This window comes from Silurus meridionalis, chromosome 13, assembly GCF_014805685.1.
Source record: "Silurus meridionalis isolate SWU-2019-XX chromosome 13, ASM1480568v1, whole genome shotgun sequence".
NCBI lineage: Eukaryota > Metazoa > Chordata > Actinopteri > Siluriformes > Siluridae > Silurus > Silurus meridionalis.
The window spans coordinates 6,918,879-6,938,349 of NC_060896.1; the positions used below are offsets into that span (position 1 = coordinate 6,918,879).

The window sequence follows — 19,471 nt, forward strand, 5'->3', positions numbered from 1 at the left end:
AAAAGTAAACAAAAAAAAATTGTAATATGTTTCATTTATAACCTTTGTTTGTTTATTTGCTTCTTTCTTTCTTCTCTCTCTCTCTCTCTCTCTCTCTCTCTCTCTCTCTCTTATTCTTTCTTTCTTTCTTTCTTACTTTCTTTCTTTCTTTCTTTCGCTAAATGTAAGTACAATTTCACCACTTCAAATCCCATAAGCGCTCTGTATGACGTAATGGTTAAGGTTGATCACGTGACTTTCACATGACTTCCACATGACTGCAGAGTGAAACACGGCGCTCTACACTGTTACTGAAGCGTGATTTTCGGACTGAATGAACACATGCTTTAGGATCTCAGTTGTGTGAAGTGTGATGGCGGCGCTGGAGGTGCTGCTGAAGGGTTCCCCTGTGGAATAATGTGAGCGGTGTGGAGGTCATGGAGAAGTTTACGGTTGTTGGATTAGTGCTGGTGTCCCTGTGCCAGGCTTCACCTCTGCCCAACTTCGTGCTGCTGTTTGCGGATGATTTGGGTTATGGAGATTTGGGTTTCTCGGGTCATCCTACATCACTCACGCCGAACCTGGACCGACTGGCGGCTGATGGGCTCCGGTTTACCGACTTCTACTCCACCAGCCCTGTGTGCAGCCCGTCCAGGTGTGCAGTGTCTTTATTTTCTGCTTACTATAATTACTCTGATCATTTACTTTGTCTGTTTTTGTATTGTACGGAAAACCTGAAAAACATGTAAAACATGATGAAAAATTATTGTTTAAGGCTTCAGCTCAAGTGTATGTATATGATTGGATGGTTTTCCTGTCAGTCATTGTATAGGTCCTGGGGGGCGGAGCTTCCTGTACACTTGAACATGGGCAAGAAAAAAAAGAAAGAAAAAAAGTGAGCTTCATACTTGTCACATGTACCTTACAGCAGAGTACAATTCTATCTTTGCATATACCAGCAATGTTAGAAAAGCTGGGATCAGAGCGCAGCCTTGTTACAGCACCCCTGAAGGGTCAAGGGCCTTGTTCAAGGGCCCCAAGTGTATCAGCCTGGACCCCCAACCTTTCAATCAGTAACCCACAGCCATCCAGTAGTGTGAAACATATAAAAATAAATATATAACTTAAATGTCAAACCCCATAATTAATTAAAGACATAGTCTTGGGGCTAAAATCCTACCTACAGTGTAGATTCAAACAATTTCTCTGCAAATACACACTGAAGAAGAAGAAGAAGAAGAAGAAGAAGAAAATATACAGAAGAACTAAGGGTTCGATTTCAGTTTTTAATATAACAACAGTCCAGTTTGTATTTCCAAATTCACCCTCTGTGTTCTCAGGATGAGCTTCAGATCCAAAACAACCCAGATCATGATAAAGCATTTTCAGAAGATAAATATATGAGATAAGATATGTCATATTTATTTAATGATACCAGATGAGTATTAGGATTGTCAGTATGCTGTTATTGCAAGGCAGTACAGTATTTGGATAATGTAAAGTTTGGGATGCTTGATGTTCTTTTTAATTATCAGTTAAACAACAATAAGCGAAAGTAAAACTTAGTCAGCGTTATTAGTTCAAAAAATGTACATACCATCATCTCAGTACTGTTTTCTTCTTCTTCGACAGAGCATCTTTGTTGACAGGACGCTACCAGACACGTTCTGGGATCTACCCCGGTGTGCTGTACCCGGGCTCAATAGGTGGGCTCCCTCTTAACGAGACCACTATTGCAGAAGTACTGAAGCCTCTAGGCTATGCCACAGCCATGATGGGGAAATGGCACCTGGGCTACGGAGCTAATGGTACTTACCTGCCTACACGACAAGGCTTTGACCACTACCTCGGCATCCCATACTCTCATGACATGGTAACATATTTGTCCCTGCCATCTGGTAAAGAATTTTTGGAATCGTTTTACCGATGTGGTAAATGTAGATTTCGATGTATAAAATACTCCATTCTTAATTATTTTCTGTACAGGGTCCTTGTCACAATCTGACCTGCTTCCCTCCGAATGTGAAGTGTTATGGCTTCTGTGATGTCGGTACGGTAACTGTGCCTCTGATGAAGGGGGAAACCATCACGCAGCAGCCTGTAGATTTTGTTAATCTGGAAGACGCCTACAGTGATTTTGCCACAGAATTCATCCGCAGTTCTGCTCAGAAACGCCAACCTTTCTTCCTCTATTATCCTTCTCATGTGAGTCAGCAGTCAAACATATCACTAATGTAATAGCAAGTCTTGGTGTCTTGGTGGGGAGGTGGTTATGTGAGTGATAATGGCTCTAGGTTACTGAGCAGAAGGTCGGGGGGTCAAGTCCCGGGATCAACAAGCTGCCACTCTTGGGGCCCTTGATCAAGGCTCAAAACCCTGTTTGCTTCAAGTGAAGCTTTTAGAGTCATATAGAGTTAATTTTCAGTGAAATAAGATGACGACATCACACAACATAGAGCGACAATCGACAAAATAGAGCGACATCACATCACACAACATAGAGCGACATAACACATCACACAACATAGAGCGACATAACACATCACACAACATAGAGCGACATAACACAACAGAGCGACAATCCACAACAGAGCGACATATCACATCACACAACATAGAGCGACATCACAACATAGAGCGACAATCCACAACAGAGCGACATCACATCACACAACACAGAGCGACATCACACAACACAGAGCGACATCACACAACACAGAGCAAAATCACATCACACAACACAGAGCGACATCACACAACACAGAGCGACATCACACAACACAGAGCGACATCACACAACACAGAGCGACATCACACAACACAGAGCGACATCACACAACACAGAGCGACATCACACAACACAGAGCGACATCACACAACATAGAGCTCACCACATAAAGTTGCATCGTGTGCAAACGAGTGCAAACATGTATTTAACATGGCTGTGCTCTGACCCCAGCTTCCTACATCGCTGCCAAGAAATTACAATTTCCCTGTGGGAACATACTGGCTACATTAAAGTTTTTTTTTTCCAATCACCAGTGCACATCTTTCAAATGTAACTCGTTCCAGATATGTATACTCAAAACAAATCATAAGAAATATAAAAAAAAAATTCGGATAACGCATTCCAGGACCCAGAAAATATTCATATAAAATGACATATATTAGTAATACAGTATACTACATTCATAAGTGATATTTGCTGTATTACTGTATATTGTTACAATAGTAATCTTAAATTAAAATAAAAACTGTTTAGACGAGGCGGAGTGGAGGATAAGGGTAACTGCTGTGGAGAAGCGGAATTATGTGGGAAGGCTTTTAATGTCTTCACTTATTTTTTATTTTTTAATCACTTTTAGTTCACTTTTACTAAAAACCGATCTAATGAAACTGTTGTCGCCGAGTTTGGAAGCGTGCGCAAAGACCCACCGTACCAGCGCGAGGTTCGTATAACAAAGCTTCGTACGTATAACCAGACAAAATTTCACGGATATTGTTGTTCGTATAACAAAACATACGTACACCAGGCCGTCCGTAAACCGAGGTTCCACTGTATTTCATAAAGTTTCATTTAAAGGATTAACTTGCTTTATTAATAGTAGCTACACAAATAATGACACTAGATACACAGTAAAAGGACTTCTGCTTAAATTGTATAAAATAGATTGGTATGGAAAAAATGGATACATATTTTTTTACTGTGCATGTTTTTTCTCTTTCATCTGGCCGTGTGTCCGTGTAGCACACTCACTACCCACAGTTTGCAGGGTGGAAATCTGTGGGCCGATCGCTCAGGGGGCCGTTTGGAGATGCACTGCTGGAGTTTGACTCCACCATAGGAAACATCCTGCAGACGCTGAAGGACACAGGGGTGCTAAACAACACACTCGTCTTCTTCACATCTGACAATGGGTAAGAGTGTTTGTGTGTGGTTCAAAATGAAAAACAACAACTTCCTGCAGTTCTTTGTTTATACTGTATTTTTATTGCTCTATTATAGGTTTTCTTTTTTTTTTTTTTCTTCTTTAGGCCAGAACTTATGCGAATGTCTCGTGGGGGAAATTCTGGGTTGTTAAAGTGCGGTAAAGGAACTACTTATGAAGGAGGAATGAGAGAACCTGCTATTGCCTACTGGTCTGGAGTCATCAAACCAGGTACAGTAGTCGTACATAAACATGTACATGTATAATGCAAATGTATATGACAGCTGTTGAATTTTTTACTCTGACACTAGTGCGGTCTACGTATTAATATAAATGAACATTATTGTTTCTATAGTAACAGCTCATTTCATATATTAAACATAGAGAGAATTAGTTTTCAGTGTTCGGGATTTGTAACATTCACAGAGCAATACAAACATTACAAGTGATATATTTTGTCTTATTAACTTTATGAGAAAGCAGCAGAGAGACTGGTTTGGGAAGAACTGTTTATAGCTGATACTGAATAACAGATAACATTCCACAGCATTAAATGTAACTCTAAATGGATAAACAAAAAATATATCCTTAAAAATGTATTCGTCAGAAATTGTAATGGCATGATGCTGACTTGTTCATTCACACCCCCAAGTATATTATTACTTACTTGAATTACACTCATTCGCTGTTGGATGAATTAGTTTTGTTTGTAATTTAATGATTTACTTACAATTCCCAGGTCTCACCCATAGTCTGTCTAGTACTCTGGACATCCTGCCAACCATTGCCAGATTGGCTGGAGCTCCATTTCCCAAGGTTCAGCTGGATGGCGTGGACATGATCGATATATTGTTCAACCATGGAGAAGTAAGAATCATGAGTCTAAATAAAGCTGTTTCCTTTGAGTGCTTTCATTACATGGGTTCATATAACTTGCTATGCCTCGGCTTTCAGGGTCAAAGAAAGGCTATCTTTTACTACCCAATCGACCCCACTGAGAAGTATGGTGTGTTTGCAGTGAGAATGGGACAATATAAAGCTCATTATTACACTAGGGGTGAGATCTGGCTTCACTCTTCTCATAACTAGTTCTATTCATGTATTCTTTAACATGCAATATATTCTTTACATCCCTTTGTCTGCTTTTTTTTTTTGTCTTAGGAGCGTCACACAGTGAAACAACTCCAGATCAGGACTGTCGGTTAATCTCCGTCCTGAAGTATCACGACCCTCCTCTGCTGTTTGACCTGGAGTCCGATCCATCTGAAAACTATAACCTGAGTGTGAAGGACCATCCCGAGCTGGTCAGTGTGCTGCAGGAGATCAAGGAACTCAAGGAGAATTTCGAGGCCTCGATGCAGTTTGGAGAAAGTGAGATTGGAAAAGGAACTGATCCGAACCTGGCACCCTGCTGTAACCCACAGTGTTCTCCTAAACCAGAATGCTGCCGCTGTGAGATTACATACTGACCAGTTCATTTCTACAGGTAGTCCCCGAGTTACGATGGTTCGACTTTTCCGATCTTATGATGACTAAGATGGAAACACGTAACACCACTCGTCCACACACCTGCTCCCAAATACATGTATACCGTAAAGTTTATACATTACGGTACTTTAAATTGCTCCGTTTTGCTAAATTATGTACTGTATTTTGTTAAATTATTACCAATTACAGTATACTACCTCATACTGATCATTCTTTAAGACTGCGGGGTAGGCTTGGCCATGTCTCGATATTTACAAGTTACGCTGATGTCATTATAACGCATCTCCATCGTAAGTCTGGGACTACCTGTATATACATAATTTTCCTTTTTCTTTAAAATCGTACACTGGCCAAAAACCAGTTTTATAATGCATTAATGTGTTAATTTTATAATGCATTAAAATCAGCCACTGCCACTCACACATCTGCTGTGTTCAAGAGAATAATTCCTATAAAACAGTGTGAAATGTGTGAAAGATCCTTTTGCTCTGCTGTTCTGTTATATTCTCATCTCATAAAACAGTCATGCAGCAGTAATCTGATTTCTATTGATTTGTGGGGTTTTTTCTGTTTTGATTCAAAAACAATAAAAACAAAAAGAATTGTGTCTAGAAGGCATTTTTGCTCGAGCTCTGACTATTAATTCATTAACAATGCTCATGAGAAAATGGTTTCCGTAAAAATGCACTAAAAAAAGGTCGCCTATTTCACCTCTGATTGCATTCGTGTGTTTTGTTTAATAGTATACATTTCTTTTGAAATGTTTCAAATATTCTTTTTTGTATTTATTTGCATTGAAGTGATTTAAAATCCTAATAAAATGTGCGTGTTCAAAAGAGCTAAATGTTTTTAATGTTATCGAGCTGTCCTTAAAAAAAAATTATTCTGAAAATGAAAAAATGGAATAAAAAATAATTTACTCTTTAAACTCTTGGCCTAAACTGGGTATAATTATGTTCCCTGGTTATTGAGATACATTGACTGATTAACATTAGCATAGCTGAACTTCACACTGTCCACACAGGCTTACAGAATGACAACCACACAGTGATGACATCAAGCATATGTTTTATTTTTAAGACCAAATCCATGACAAGGCAGGGAATTTTTTTTTCCATTTTGGTTTTTACAAGTTTGATTTTTAAAGATACAAGATAGCTAGTATGTCATACTGTTGCTGTTCATCTTGATATACAGTAAAGGCCTGCATTATGTAATTACAGTCCAGAGATTTGCAGTTATTGTAGTCATTCAGCTATCCAAGCTCACATGGTCCAGTTGCTCTGCTCCAATACATAAAGGGGTTTAATGACCAATCAATGATTGTAAAATGTTAATATGTAGACAAAACGTTCGGAGGAATCCATTTATTTTCTGGACAAACATTAACGAAGTAACATTTAGATGGGAAAACAGTCAAGACGTTTCGAATTCGGAGTCCAGAGCCATCTCTGCTAACCTCTGGGAGAAGTCAAACCAAATGATTGTACTGATAATGCTAATGCTAGCATGAAAACGTGGATGTTTGTATGAAAGACACACAGCCGATCGACAGACGTTCTGTTATTTAGCACAATGTAACAACATTCGACCTCAGGTACAGCAGTGTGTAGCAGCTGAAACAAAAAAAATCAGACACTAGCTGAAATCAATTTACAGTTTTGAACCCCATTTTAGCTGTGATAGTTTATCAATGTCTGCGTTATTGTTTATTTAAAATTGACATGTTTCGTTATTTTTATTCAGTAACACTCAATAGAAAAGACACAGCATGGTCATCTCAACTAGACTATTTACAGCAATCTAACTGACACCAAATCACATTTATAGTCTTAAGACTGCAGCTCCTTCCTACATGTGGCATCAGCACAAATGGACGATTAACAAAGGATTCAAACTGCAGGCTGCTGGTGTGTGTGTGTGTGTGTGTGTGTGTGTGTGTGTGTGTGTGTGTGTTTGATTCAGTGAGCAGAAAGTGAGTAGCCTACAACTGCAATTCCAGTCTAAATGTTGCACTGCTATGATCTACTGACACCGGGATGATGAAACCAGCCTGCAGGAGCCAAGAATCAGGTCCTAATTTACAATAATATGAGCTTTTAAGCATCAGCACACCGAGAAGCAAATTATTCATTTAACTGTAGGCCTCTTAGTACTTTTACTATTTAATTACCATTTAATCTATAGGTTATTTAGTTCCAAGCTGTCCATACAATGCTGGGAGAATTTCATTGTGGCAGATTATAACAGAACATTCCTGAAACTATACATGGCCAGGAGGGGGCTCTCTACTGTGAATACAGTCTAGCAACAAAGCAGTGAAGGTTAGGAAGAGGGATAGACATTTATATGATGGAAAAATTTTTTTAGTGTCTGTTACTTACAACTCAGGAGACCAAAGAAGAAAAATCTAACTGCATTAGCAGTCAGTAATATAAGATTTAGTTACATGGTTAAAGATAATATATATTATCTAATTGCCTATACACTGGCAGTCAAATGATTTTGAACACTTGAGCTAAATGTATGCAAGCGTTTATTAAATGATCAGCCTCTGACCCTGATAGGGCTCTTAATGAGTGCCATATTAGAGTCAAAGTGAAAGAAATTGAGTCTAAAATCAAAACGTGCTCGAGTGTATCAACTGTAACTGTAGAAATATATATGCTGGCAGGGACAAACGCCAAATCTCTGGCTTTTCCAATTCTATCGAATGTTTTTCCATTGAAATACAAAAATGCATTTCTAATCGACTCGAAAATAACTCAAATGTGGAGTGCTCAAAAACATTTGACTGACATCGTACAAGAATTCGACTTCAACGCTGGTCACATGTTCTATATGGCCAAGCCGGAAAAAAATGTATAAGGATATGAAAATATTATTTTAATGATTATTTATACAACGAGACTAGGTAATGTTATTATTACTCTGCTAAAAATGTAAAAATAAATAAAAACCACTATGCGAAATAATTTATCAGTTAACAATTTTACTTGTTTAACACTATCTTTTATAACTTCTTTTAGAATGGCTGTAACTTTTATTAAGGCCTTTTCCTAAGTAATCTAGGAGCTTTGACAATTTGCAAAGTGATCTGGCTGATGACTGCAGTACGCCAGCGGTTGGCTGTACATTTACCTGTTAGCCTTCAATGAACAAAGAGAGTGACTAAATAGACACTAAAGCACTAAAGCACAGTCTGAAAATTACACAAGATGGCCAACAAAGAGTCGCACGAAAGAGTCATTGGGAATAGGATGCGATAGCAGAGCTTGATTTAAGTAAGTGGTTAGTAATTTACAGGACCGTGCATGGCCAATGCTACCTGACTCTCCATTCTCAGGCTAACGAACATGCCTTCCTGGCCACCCGCAATCCTCTTCATTCTTCCATTTTGCGAATGGAGGTGCTACTTACATACCGTGATGTAACGAACGTCTGTAGTAGTCACCTACTGTTTTCTAAATATACAGTATTTACATGATGGTAATAATAAGAACGCACAAGGAACCTTCTACTACAGCGAGCAGATAGTCATATATTCCTAATCCAACACCTGTCCAGATGTTCATTTCAGTACAAACCACGTTCAGCATGTTTTGGAATAATCAAACGAGTACATATTTACAAACGAAACCCATCCTTCGAAATGAATTTCAAATATAGGTATTTCCTGTGTGTGTATACCTGCCTGTGAGCATAACCCTTGAAGCCATGCATTAGAGTGTGTGAAGTCATCGTTTTGTTGTTTCTGAACCAGGAGAAAGTGAAAGTATCTGTGCCACAATCCTAGGTACTTAATCATACAAAAGTTAAACAGGCAATCTGTTTTGAGGATGAGAATAAATAAAAGAGGAAACAAACAAATAGTGAAACAAATTGATGCATCGCTAAGATTGAACCTACATATTGAGCTCAGGTCATGTGAAACACAGAGAGACAGAGAGAGAGAGAGAGAGAGAGAGAGAGAGAGAGAGAGAGAGAGAGAGAGAGAGAGAGAGAGGGAGAAAGTTAGAAAAACTCAAGGCCTACATTAAACCCTTAAAGGCCACCTAGAGCCCCCAAGTGGCCAAAACCAGGAACAGACATTTCTTTTTGTTGACCATGGAAACCTTCTTTTTCCCTTTACTCCAGGTAGATATCCTCAGTAGGACAGGCGTACTCAAGATGCTCCTGATAATACTCCTGAAATGCACGTCTGCGCACACACACACACACACACACACACACACACACACACACACACACACACACACGCACACACCCACAAACAAATAAACAGTACTGATTAAGACAAGTTCTACGTACATTATCAAAAATACAGCTCTTACTTTTTTTTTTCTTTATATTAATGAATATTTCTTATCCAACATTGTTAATGTTTATTAATAAGCTGATTCACAGACTTCGGTAATAATATATAACTGTCAAAACATTTCAATAGTAGTAAAAATGAAGTCTGCAGCCTAACTGCAAATGAATATATTTATATGCCTGTGTGTGTGTGTGTGTGTGTGTGTGTGTGTGTGTGTGTGTGTGTGTGTGTGTGTGTGTGTGTGTCTTATCATTTTAAATGATGTCTTTCTACTCATTTTGGACTCAACTTTGTGTAGTCTACATAACAGATCCTCTCTTCTTCTCCTCCCTCTCTCTATGAGTAATTGATGACTCTTTTAATGAGGTCAGATTAATGTGATGAGGCCGGGTCTCTCACTGATGAGGGATCATAACTCTTCTTCTGTGTCTGTTCCTTATGCTCAGGATGATGCTGTAATGTTAAATTATGCACACAGTGAATAATTATTCAGTGGACTAGATGGGTTCTGTGATGGAAACACCATCATCCATTGCATCATCTCATCCAGGCCTACTGCCCTCACTCCTTTATCCCTCTAACTCCCTAAGCATTCTCTGTCATGTCCTTCATGTGTGTGTGTGTGTGTGTGTGTGTGTGTGTGTGAGTGTGTTTTTAAAAAGAGTCAGGACTGTTTAAATACTACATTCGAAGTGTCCAGCTTACCCCACACACTCAGCCACAGGACGCATGGACTCCTGAGAGACAAAGACATGGCACGCAAACCTGTTCAGGACTGGGTGCTTGGTAATAAAGCCAAAGTAACTGCAAAACAGAGACAAAAAAACAAAGAAGAGCACAGATGAGCTCAACCATTGAGCAAAATGTAATTTTTAATGTAGAATATTTGGACCATGCAGTGCTGAATGAGTTTCTACCAGTTGTTCTTTGGGTGGCATCCACAGAAAGAAATGTTCTTCATCTGGAAGAAGTGACTACATCTGTCAAACTGGAAGAAAAGCGGAGCAACTGTTAGTATTTTCAGTAATACACTGTTCATATTTCTATGTATATTTCTAAATATTATAAATAGTTCTCTCTCTCTCTCTCTCTTTTTCTCTCTCTCTCCCTCTCTCTCGCTCTCACCTCCTCCGAGAGGTCATACTCATCCTCCAGGCTCATGATCAACTTCACACCCTGTAGGCTGATCTCCAGCTCACACAAAGAAGGAGGATGGAGATGCACTGTCCTCTTCCTCGCCATGGCAATCTACAATGCGAGAACATAACAGCAGAGGCTTCAGCACTGATCTTACAGTATATTAATGATTCCTGATATTCATTGTGTCCAATTTTATCTTTACCTTCTGCATTGCAGCACAGAGAATGCCATTGCCTTGGTGGTAAGGCACTTCAACCGAACCCAAAAACTGCACAGTGAAACTTTCCATCCATGCTGGGTTTCTTTTCATTGCTAGAAAAATAATTATGCAGGTACTCCTTAATGCATGATATCATAACCCACAAATAATATAAAAACTAAAAAGGTTGTTTACTAACACAGACTCGTCTTTGTTCTTACCCATCAGGTCTTTGGTTTGGCCGATGACCTCATGGGCATAATAAGCAGGGAAGATCCCCCGAGCCCCTGTGCGCATATTGTAGCCACGGTACCAGTAGTCATCCTCCTCTTCCTCAACAAAAAGTGGGTCATCGACATCCAGCTCTAGTTCATCTGCATGACGTGGGATAAACCTGTAAAAATACCAGTCAGAGAGCTGATAGTTTGTATTGTGTTGATTTTACTGCTGGCCTGCATTTCTCCATTTATGAAAACAAATAATCACACCAAGTTTATGATTGTTACATAATATCATTCATTTACCTGAACACTGCTCTGTGAGTCTGGTCTCTCTCCTCTCCATTTATTGTGCAGGAGAACAACCCGAACGATTCTGTGCCTGAAGTACAAAACACATATGTATGAGAAGGTGCAGGAGTGTGTTCTGAAAATCCAAAGCAGTTTTTATTAAAAACCTTATAAATATTGAACCTCAAGTCAATGTATATGTATATATATGCATTCAGAATCAGAATCAGAATACATATACATAAAGTTATATTCAACATATAAAATATTAAGTTATATATCATTATATATGAGGTCATATTACTCTAGTTATATTCATCTTAATCTCTATCTATTTTTTTTAGAGGTTGAGAAGTTAGATCACTCACTGGAGGATCGCGACGTGGCATTGACAAACACGTTGAGGAATTTTTTGGAGAAAGGAAGGTCAGCCTCTGGTGAAGAATCTTCTGAGGAGGAGCTCAACAGTAGATCAGAGCGAATACCCCCCACGTTCTCTCTCTGCCCATAGATATCATCATCCTCATCAGCAACCTCTTCGTCGCAAACGGTGGAGAGTCCGTCGCTGTCGTCACTGAGAACAGAAGTGCATCGCTTCAAACTCACCAGCTCCAGAGTAGTATTCTCATCCACAACTAGAGTGTACTTTACTGAGTCATATGCCAGGGAGTCATCCACAGGTCTGACCCCCGCTGGATCAAAGGTATTTCGAAATTCCCGGACACTTTCATCGATAGGTGGGGAACTGTCTAGGTAAGTATCGTCACCGTAGGGTGAGGGTGGGTTGTGAATAGCCTCCAGGAAGGGTGATGCATCTTGCTCGTCTTCATCATTATCTGTGGAGTATGTGAGGCTGAAGCAGCGATTAGTCTGTGCTGTTGGGAGGTCAAGGGTCAGACTGTTTTTGACTTCTGTCATTTTTTCCAGAGAAAGTGGATCCACTCTTGTCTCTCGACCCTCATCCTTGTCACTGATGATGCTCTCGCTTAAGCTAGGGGAGTCCAGATCCTTCATCCTGTCCATCATCAAGTCATTATTTGGCTCCTCCTCAACGTCATTTTGTTGATTTTTGAGTGATCTCTCAGAGGTACAGTCCTGATTTGTGTTATTGGATTGGTATCTCTCCAAGCACACAGGAACAACTGTGTCATTTGAAGGATTGCTCATGTGTAGACAAGAGCTGACAGCCTTGCTTTCCTGCTCTTCTCCTGATCCAAAACTGTCTCTTCTGCCCTCTTTTTCTCCATCTGTCCGCATATCTGAGCCCATAGATGGCTGTTCCTGGAAGTCTTCTTTGCATTTCAGCATCTGTGTTCTGTATCCTTCGCTTTCATTAAAGGTTTCTGTCTCCAGGTCAGATGAAGGTGAGATTGTGTCAGAGATGGAGGCAGAGCGCCTGAGGCAATCTTCTGGACAGCTGATTGGAAAGGACCCTTCTGAAATCATCTTGTTCACTAAGTTGCTAAGAAGCCATGGTGAGTCTGAGTTCTCACTTAGTTCATCCTCTGATTCTGACTCTGAGTCTCCTTCAGTGGTTCCATCATAATCGTCCCCTGAGGGCATAAGTCTAGGTTCCACAGGAAGGTAAAAGGACCGTTTAAAGCTTTCCAGGCTGTGATCTGGTTCAATTTTCAGGAGCAGTTGCTGAGTTGCACTGTCATCACACGGCATAGCAGGAGGCAAAGTCTCATCTGGATCAGCTTGATGCTCGAAACTTTGCTCGTCATCCACATTTTGTAGCCCCATTAGGGCCTGACCATCATCAAAAGGATGAATATCTGGACTGGGCTTCAGATATAGTGAAATGTCTTTTTTAATAGGCTCAGGTTGACCTAAAAGAAGAGATGCCTTCAGACCCACAATACCACTGTCTTGCTCAACATCAAGCTCATGATCCAGTTCAGGGTCAGATGTTGGGGAGCTGGCTTCCTCAATGGAGTTTGTGAGATGCGAGGACCTTCCACTGCTGGACTCACTAGTCAGGTCTAACTCTGTCTCCGAGATTGATGAAATCATGTTACTAACCAGTGGACCACCACAGGCAAACTCTGCCTCCAACTCACCCTCAAGATCAGAGTCAGACCCAGGAGAGCTAAGGTCATCACTGTGGTGGTCAGACTCTGCATAGCGCTTGGCATTCATGTCAGCAATGCCAGGGTCAGAGGAAGGAGATGTTGTGTCATTTGATGCAGAAGCAGCAGCTAGATTCGAGTCATAAGACTCATCTCTGGGTTCAGATTGACTGGACAACGCATGGACAGACAGACAAGATGGTTCTGTCGGTTCAATGCAGGGAAACTCTACATAGGATGAGCCTTCTTCTTCCTTACAAGTTAGATTAAAGGTCTCGTGACTCATGAAGTCAATCTCAAATTCCTTATCTAACTCTTCGTCTGACAGAGGGGTCTCTGCATCATTCCCGAGTGGTGCTGTAGAAGATAGGCATTTACTGGTGCCATCCATTGTAAGGTCGGTCTCCAGCTCTGGGTCATCAGCAGTCTCTGTAGTAATGGTATACGTGTCATCAGGTCGAGGATGGCACTGTCTGCGTTTGGCATGGCTATTGAGGTCATGGTCAACTTCAGTATCAGAGCACTGGGAAGTGCAGTCATCACTTGAGGAGACACGTTCCTCGAGGGTTCCTTCAGCAGTAGGTTCAGTAACTTCTGGACCGCCTGATGAGTTGTGCTGTCCAAAGGAACCTGATTAGAAAAAGAACAGGTAGACAGTAGAAAAATAGAAGTGTAAACATTATAAAACAGAGAGGTATACAAAGAAGACAAACAGAAGAACTTATATATATATATATATATATATATATATATATATATATATATATATATATATATATATATATATATATATATAAATTTTTTTGTTTTTAAATGTAGGGTCTGGAAATTCTACTGTTACACATTTGAAATACTTTGCTGATGGACAAAGTGGATGTGATGGTGAGAAAACTAGGGAAAGCGTGTCGATAACTTCAGGCTCAGGGTTGTAAATGTTTGTTCATGTTGATGGGCTCCTAGCAAAGTCTGTTTTATTTTGTACCGTATTCAAGACGCTCGCGTTTGTTGCCCTCAAAGTCGTACAGCAGTGGCCTGCCAGGTGACTGATTGAGACCACAGTGGCCAGTTGGGTTTGGGGGAGTACCTTTGGCAGAGACGGTGGTGCCAGGAGCCCCTGTGCATGTATCAGTATCGTGGGAACCATCCTCAATGCAAGTGTGGCTTGGAGACATACGACCTGTCGTCATAGATATGAAGAACATAAATTATAAACATAAAGAGTAGTTAACAACAAAGCAAATGCCTGTTGTTAGTGTTAGACAATTTTTTTTTTTATTATTACAAGTCAACAACATAGTTGAAACCAGCAACAAAATCCAGGTCCTATGATCTTTTCTTCAGGTAATCAGCCAGTGGTTGACAAAGTCCCTAAAACATGTACGTGAGTTAAAGTGGAGATACAGTAGGTAAAATATGACTCAAATAAAAGTAAAAGTATCCCTTTAAACTTTCACTTGAGTAAAATTACAAAAGTATTTGCCTTCAAATGTACTTAAGTATCCAAAGTATTATGATTTATTATGGATATAATGTCCCTATTATAATTTTTGTCACAAGACTCTTTGCTTAATCAACTTAGTTTATGTGAACAGACTCTATTATTACTCTTAGCACAACATCTATTAATATAATGATATTAATGAGTCAAACACTGATTGATATCTATTATAATTATCATTAACTTAAAACCTTCTTTTTAACTACTTAAAGAAATCATGCAAATGAGGTCACAGGTGTTGTGGTGAGTTCGAGTCAGGAGTTTCTTCCATCATTCATTCCTCTCTAAATGTTCTGCTTGTTGTTGAACTGACACTGAACTGTAGGTTGGTGATAAGTAGATACCACTAAGCGGCAATTAAAAACAAGTTAAAAAAACAAGTGTGAGCTCTACCCTGATTGGTGGATTGCTGCCTGTTTAAACAGTATGTTTTTATCCACTCATAAATAAAAAGAAACGACTGATTTTCGCAAAATGTAGTTGAGTAAAAGATAGCATATTTGACTTTGAAATGTAGTGAAGTAAAAGAAAAAGTCTATCAAAAAAGAAATACTTTAGTACCGCGGATGAAAACTAGCCATTGGCTAAATTCAGTACAATGCATCAAATGGAAACATTTGTGTTAAAATTGTACATGGTCCCTTTTCAAATACATTTTAATAAAAAAAAAAAAAGTACAGACCCCCAAAAAATCTACTTAAGTACAGTAACGAATTACATTTGCTTTGTTACTGATCACTAATGAAATTATCTTTACTGCTAGGCAAATTGCATTTTAAAGTGTCTCCTGTATCTTTAAAACCGGAAAAAAGCCCAAAAACATAACAGCTAAAATATAAATGTTTACACCCCTGCAACTGTCTATATTCAGCTTCTGATTCAGTCTATCTAATCCATCTAAAAAGTGCTAGAGATAATTACCCTTTGAAGTGGAGTTGCGAAGAGATTCCTGCCAGCTTGACTTTCGTGGAGATACACTACTGTTGTTGTTCAAGGAATCCTATGATGACAAACAATGATTTATGTCTTACAGTTGTACAGTTACATATCCAAACATATACATATGTATACATATTTTAAGTTGTATCAGTGCATTGTAAAACAGTGTTCATGTGCATACCTGCGAAACTGTAGTGGTCAGGTTTAAGGATGTGGGTCGGCTCTTAAGTGACCCCAAAGTAGGGGAAGGAGGAGGAGAGGCAGAAGGAGAGGGTGGAGCATCAGGATCTCCCTCTGCATCCTCATCTTCCTCTTCATCCTCATCTTCATCATCAATCATCTCAAACTCCTGGAAGTCATCTTGAAATGAGCATACAGTATGGTGGACATCACTCTTCTCCAGTATAAGGCAGTCCTGTGAAACAAGACACAATCGGATTCTGTGCTCTTTGAAAAGCATTCTTAAATTTATCTGAAAATGTATTTTGTCTCAAGAGCTTGCACGACACCCAGAAAAAAAACAAAAAAACAAAAAAAAGATTCCTACAGTGTGTTGCCTATTCAGGAATACAACTAAGCACATGCTAAAATGAGTTAGAATGGATAGCAGATTTTTTTAAATGATGTGGTGTGTATTAGGGAACACAAATGTGGATTAAAGACAAAATTGCACTAGTAAGTGATGGATACTGACAAAACACATTTTCTGAATCATTTTACCATTTTAAACAAACAGAACAGTTATACTGTTTTTATTGTATGTTATGAACCTGTAATCCATCACATATATAAATCCTAAAATAAACATTTTAAATAAGCTAGTACATAAGTGAATTAGGTAAAATTTTTAATGGTAAAGACAACAAAAAGTAAATTCATATACAACAAAAACCAATGTAAAATATATAGACATGCAAATAAACAGATACACACATCCCCCACATGCTAATTTAAGATGCTAATCTTAACTGTGGTAGCTTAGTGGTTATGCCATTGTACTTTAGATTCAAAGGTCATGAGTTCAAATCTCAGCTATACCAAATGGCCACTCCTGGGCCCTTGAACAATGCCCTTAACCCCATAACTGCTCAATTAGATAAATGTAAGTGGCACCTGATAAGGGTGTCTGCCAAATGCTGTAAATGTCAACGGTTCTAGTAAGAACACAAGAAATCTCTTTTTCTTAAATCTGATTTGTTCTGGAACAAAATGATAAAGTTCAAGGCTCGAGTTAGAGAGACTTAAAAATGAGAAATCAATAAATAATCCACTCAGGTTTCTACAGAGATGATTTCCGGTACGGTAAAAGAACTATGATAGCCCTTATGTACGCCTGATGCTGAAACAGCACTTTGTTGTGTTTTGTTATTCTAAAGCCCCATTTAAAGGCTTGTGTGTGTAAAAGCATTGAAGCTGATATAATAGGAATATAATAAGAAGACACAGAATACTGTGTCTTAAAAATAGCTAAATGGCATGATTTTTGGGACTGAAGATTGCATGTGCAAATATTTGGCATTTTTGCCAATTTTTGAACCAGTTCTTAATAGAATTAAACAATTCATTAAACAAAAACCTCTTTTATATAGCATTAATATTGTTGCGTTAAAGATTTAATGACAAACTGACTTCTGGGAGTCTCCTAGAGATCTGAAACAGCCATTACTATTAAGGACAAATATGTAAAAACCTAATTCACATTAACTCCTAGGATGTTAGAAAAGCTGAGCCACCACTTAAATTCGTTCCAATTCATGAATGCGTAAAAATGTTTGTGGAGGTTGGGAATTTATTGACAGCATGTAATGTCAGATACTATAGTACCACGTAGGAATCGGTAGTGATTTTTTGGTTTGTTTTTCATGTCCAGTATTTAATTCATCACTGATATCATAGATGATAGATATAATAGATATTGCAAAGCCTATTCATTTTAAGTGGCATGTAGTTTCTCAAAAAAAGTAAAAAAAAAAAAAAAATGCTAATTTCCCCTCTGCAGTATCATAATGCAGCTATGTCCATGTGTATAAACAAGGTGCACACACCTCTTCCACAGACAGCACTGCAAGGACGCCAGTCAATAATCAATGGAGTTCTATGGGCTGATCAATAATGCTAACAACCAGCACTCCAGCAGTCCAATCACAGACCAAAGTTTATATTCATCTGCAACCAAGATGCCACAAATTGCCATTGTTCTCATATTCTAATAGATGCGTTCTCATCCTGACCGACTCGGGGAAGCCTTACATCAGCAAAAACTATTCTGCTGACACAATCAAACCTGCAGAGAACTTGTGAATGAACGATCTGTCTGTTCATGGACTGCATGTAAAACACGAAAGGGAAGGGGGTAAAAAACATGGCAGACCAACTCATATTCAATGCTTAAAAGAATAGAGAATTAAGGAATAAGGTGGAAAATAAGAGACGATAGAGAATATACTCTATGCACAATAAAAAAAATCACATATACAACTAGAGGTTCGGTCTGTAATATTGCCTGACCTGAAGCGGAGAGAAGGCGCAGGAGGTAAATCTGAGCTTTATCACATATATACACACACACACACACACACACACACACACACACACACACACACACACACACACACACACAAAGCTAAGGCAGTATCAGATGACAGCAGGATGCTGCAGTGGGGGCAGAGAGGACATACGGTAACTTTAGGACACAGCCCTGGAAGCAAGATGAACCAGCGTTCCTCACAAATCTGCCACATCCTGTCAGTGCTGCTGAATATTTCACTAAAAGACATGCTCAGATCCTTCTAACACCTTGATTATTTTCACAGGGAAGGAAATGTCTATTTTTTAAAAAGCAGTAAGAATTATTTTGGCCATTTGACAATGAACTCTTATATAATCAAAACTATTGAACAATAAAAAAAAAAACGTTTTGTTTGACTGAGTATTTCCAGCTAAATCTCATATTTTAGCCATGTTAACTTTCTGAATAATAGTAAGATAATTATAAGTCGTTCTGGATAAGGGCATATGCTAAATACTGTAAATGTTACTTATTATTAAATTACTTATATGAATGGAATGTAGGTGGGTTTTTTGTAGGTAGGTAGGACTAGATCTACCACACTGCTGCTGGTGAGGTAGTTTAAAGGCTACTCTGTTAAGCATGTTCAAACTTTAGAGATGCTAAGAGCCATGCTGCTACAAAAGGTAAAGTAAGATTAACCCCTATAGCAGATCTAGAGAGGGGTTGCCATTATGTTGTATGGTTTAGAGACAGTGGCATTGAGTAAAAGACAGGAGGTGGAGCTGGAGGTAGCAAAGCTGAAGATGTTGAGGTTTTCGTTGGGAGTGTCGACGATGGACAGGATTAGAAACGTGTTTATTAGAGGGACAGCGCATGTAGGACGTTTTG

The 19,471-nt window shown here is 39.0% G+C and overlaps 2 protein-coding genes across 3 annotated transcripts in view; one reads left to right on the top strand and one right to left on the bottom strand.

Annotated features, from left to right (window-relative positions):
- Positions 1–236: 236 nt before the first annotated feature.
- arsa (arylsulfatase A) lies at positions 237–6,027 on the top strand. The gene is made up of 8 exons (XM_046863837.1): positions 237–634; positions 1,612–1,852; positions 1,966–2,184; positions 3,728–3,897; positions 4,015–4,139; positions 4,648–4,775; positions 4,863–4,965; positions 5,070–6,027. Exons 1-8 carry the CDS (start codon positions 417–419, stop codon positions 5,375–5,377), a joined length of 1,512 nt encoding a protein of 503 aa, XP_046719793.1. The 5' UTR covers positions 237–416; the 3' UTR covers positions 5,378–6,027.
- Positions 6,028–6,447: 420 nt separating this feature from the next.
- mapk8ip2 (mitogen-activated protein kinase 8 interacting protein 2) overlaps positions 6,448–19,471 on the bottom strand; it is a 42,934-nt gene continuing 29,910 nt past the window's right edge. The window contains exons 3-13 of one of the 2 annotated variants that reach the window (XM_046863835.1): positions 16,253–16,486; positions 16,054–16,132; positions 14,617–14,811; positions 11,931–14,264; positions 11,578–11,653; positions 11,275–11,447; positions 11,057–11,166; positions 10,840–10,962; positions 10,632–10,702; positions 10,420–10,518; positions 6,448–9,597 (exon numbers count right to left, since the gene is read on the bottom strand). In XM_046863835.1, the coding sequence (XP_046719791.1) occupies positions 9,525–9,597; positions 10,420–10,518; positions 10,632–10,702; positions 10,840–10,962; positions 11,057–11,166; positions 11,275–11,447; positions 11,578–11,653; positions 11,931–14,264; positions 14,617–14,811; positions 16,054–16,132; positions 16,253–16,486 (3,567 nt within the window). In that variant the 3' untranslated portion in view covers positions 6,448–9,524. The remainder of the gene's footprint in view (positions 9,598–10,419; positions 10,519–10,631; positions 10,703–10,839; positions 10,963–11,056; positions 11,167–11,274; positions 11,448–11,577; positions 11,654–11,930; positions 14,265–14,616; positions 14,812–16,053; positions 16,133–16,252; positions 16,487–19,471) is intronic. The other variant, XM_046863836.1, reaches the window with a different exon arrangement.

Excerpts from the sequence above, each read along its gene's own strand:
- arsa (XM_046863837.1), top strand. The coding sequence starts at position 417 with ATGGAGAAGTTTACGGTTGTTGGATTAGTGCTGGTGTCCCTGTGCCAG. Across the intron at positions 2,185-3,727 it reads TCCTCTATTATCCTTCTCAT|CACACTCACTACCCACAGTT; the intron begins GTGAGTCAGCAG and ends GTGTCCGTGTAG. Across the intron at positions 4,776-4,862 it reads TATTGTTCAACCATGGAGAA|GGTCAAAGAAAGGCTATCTT; the intron begins GTAAGAATCATG and ends CTCGGCTTTCAG.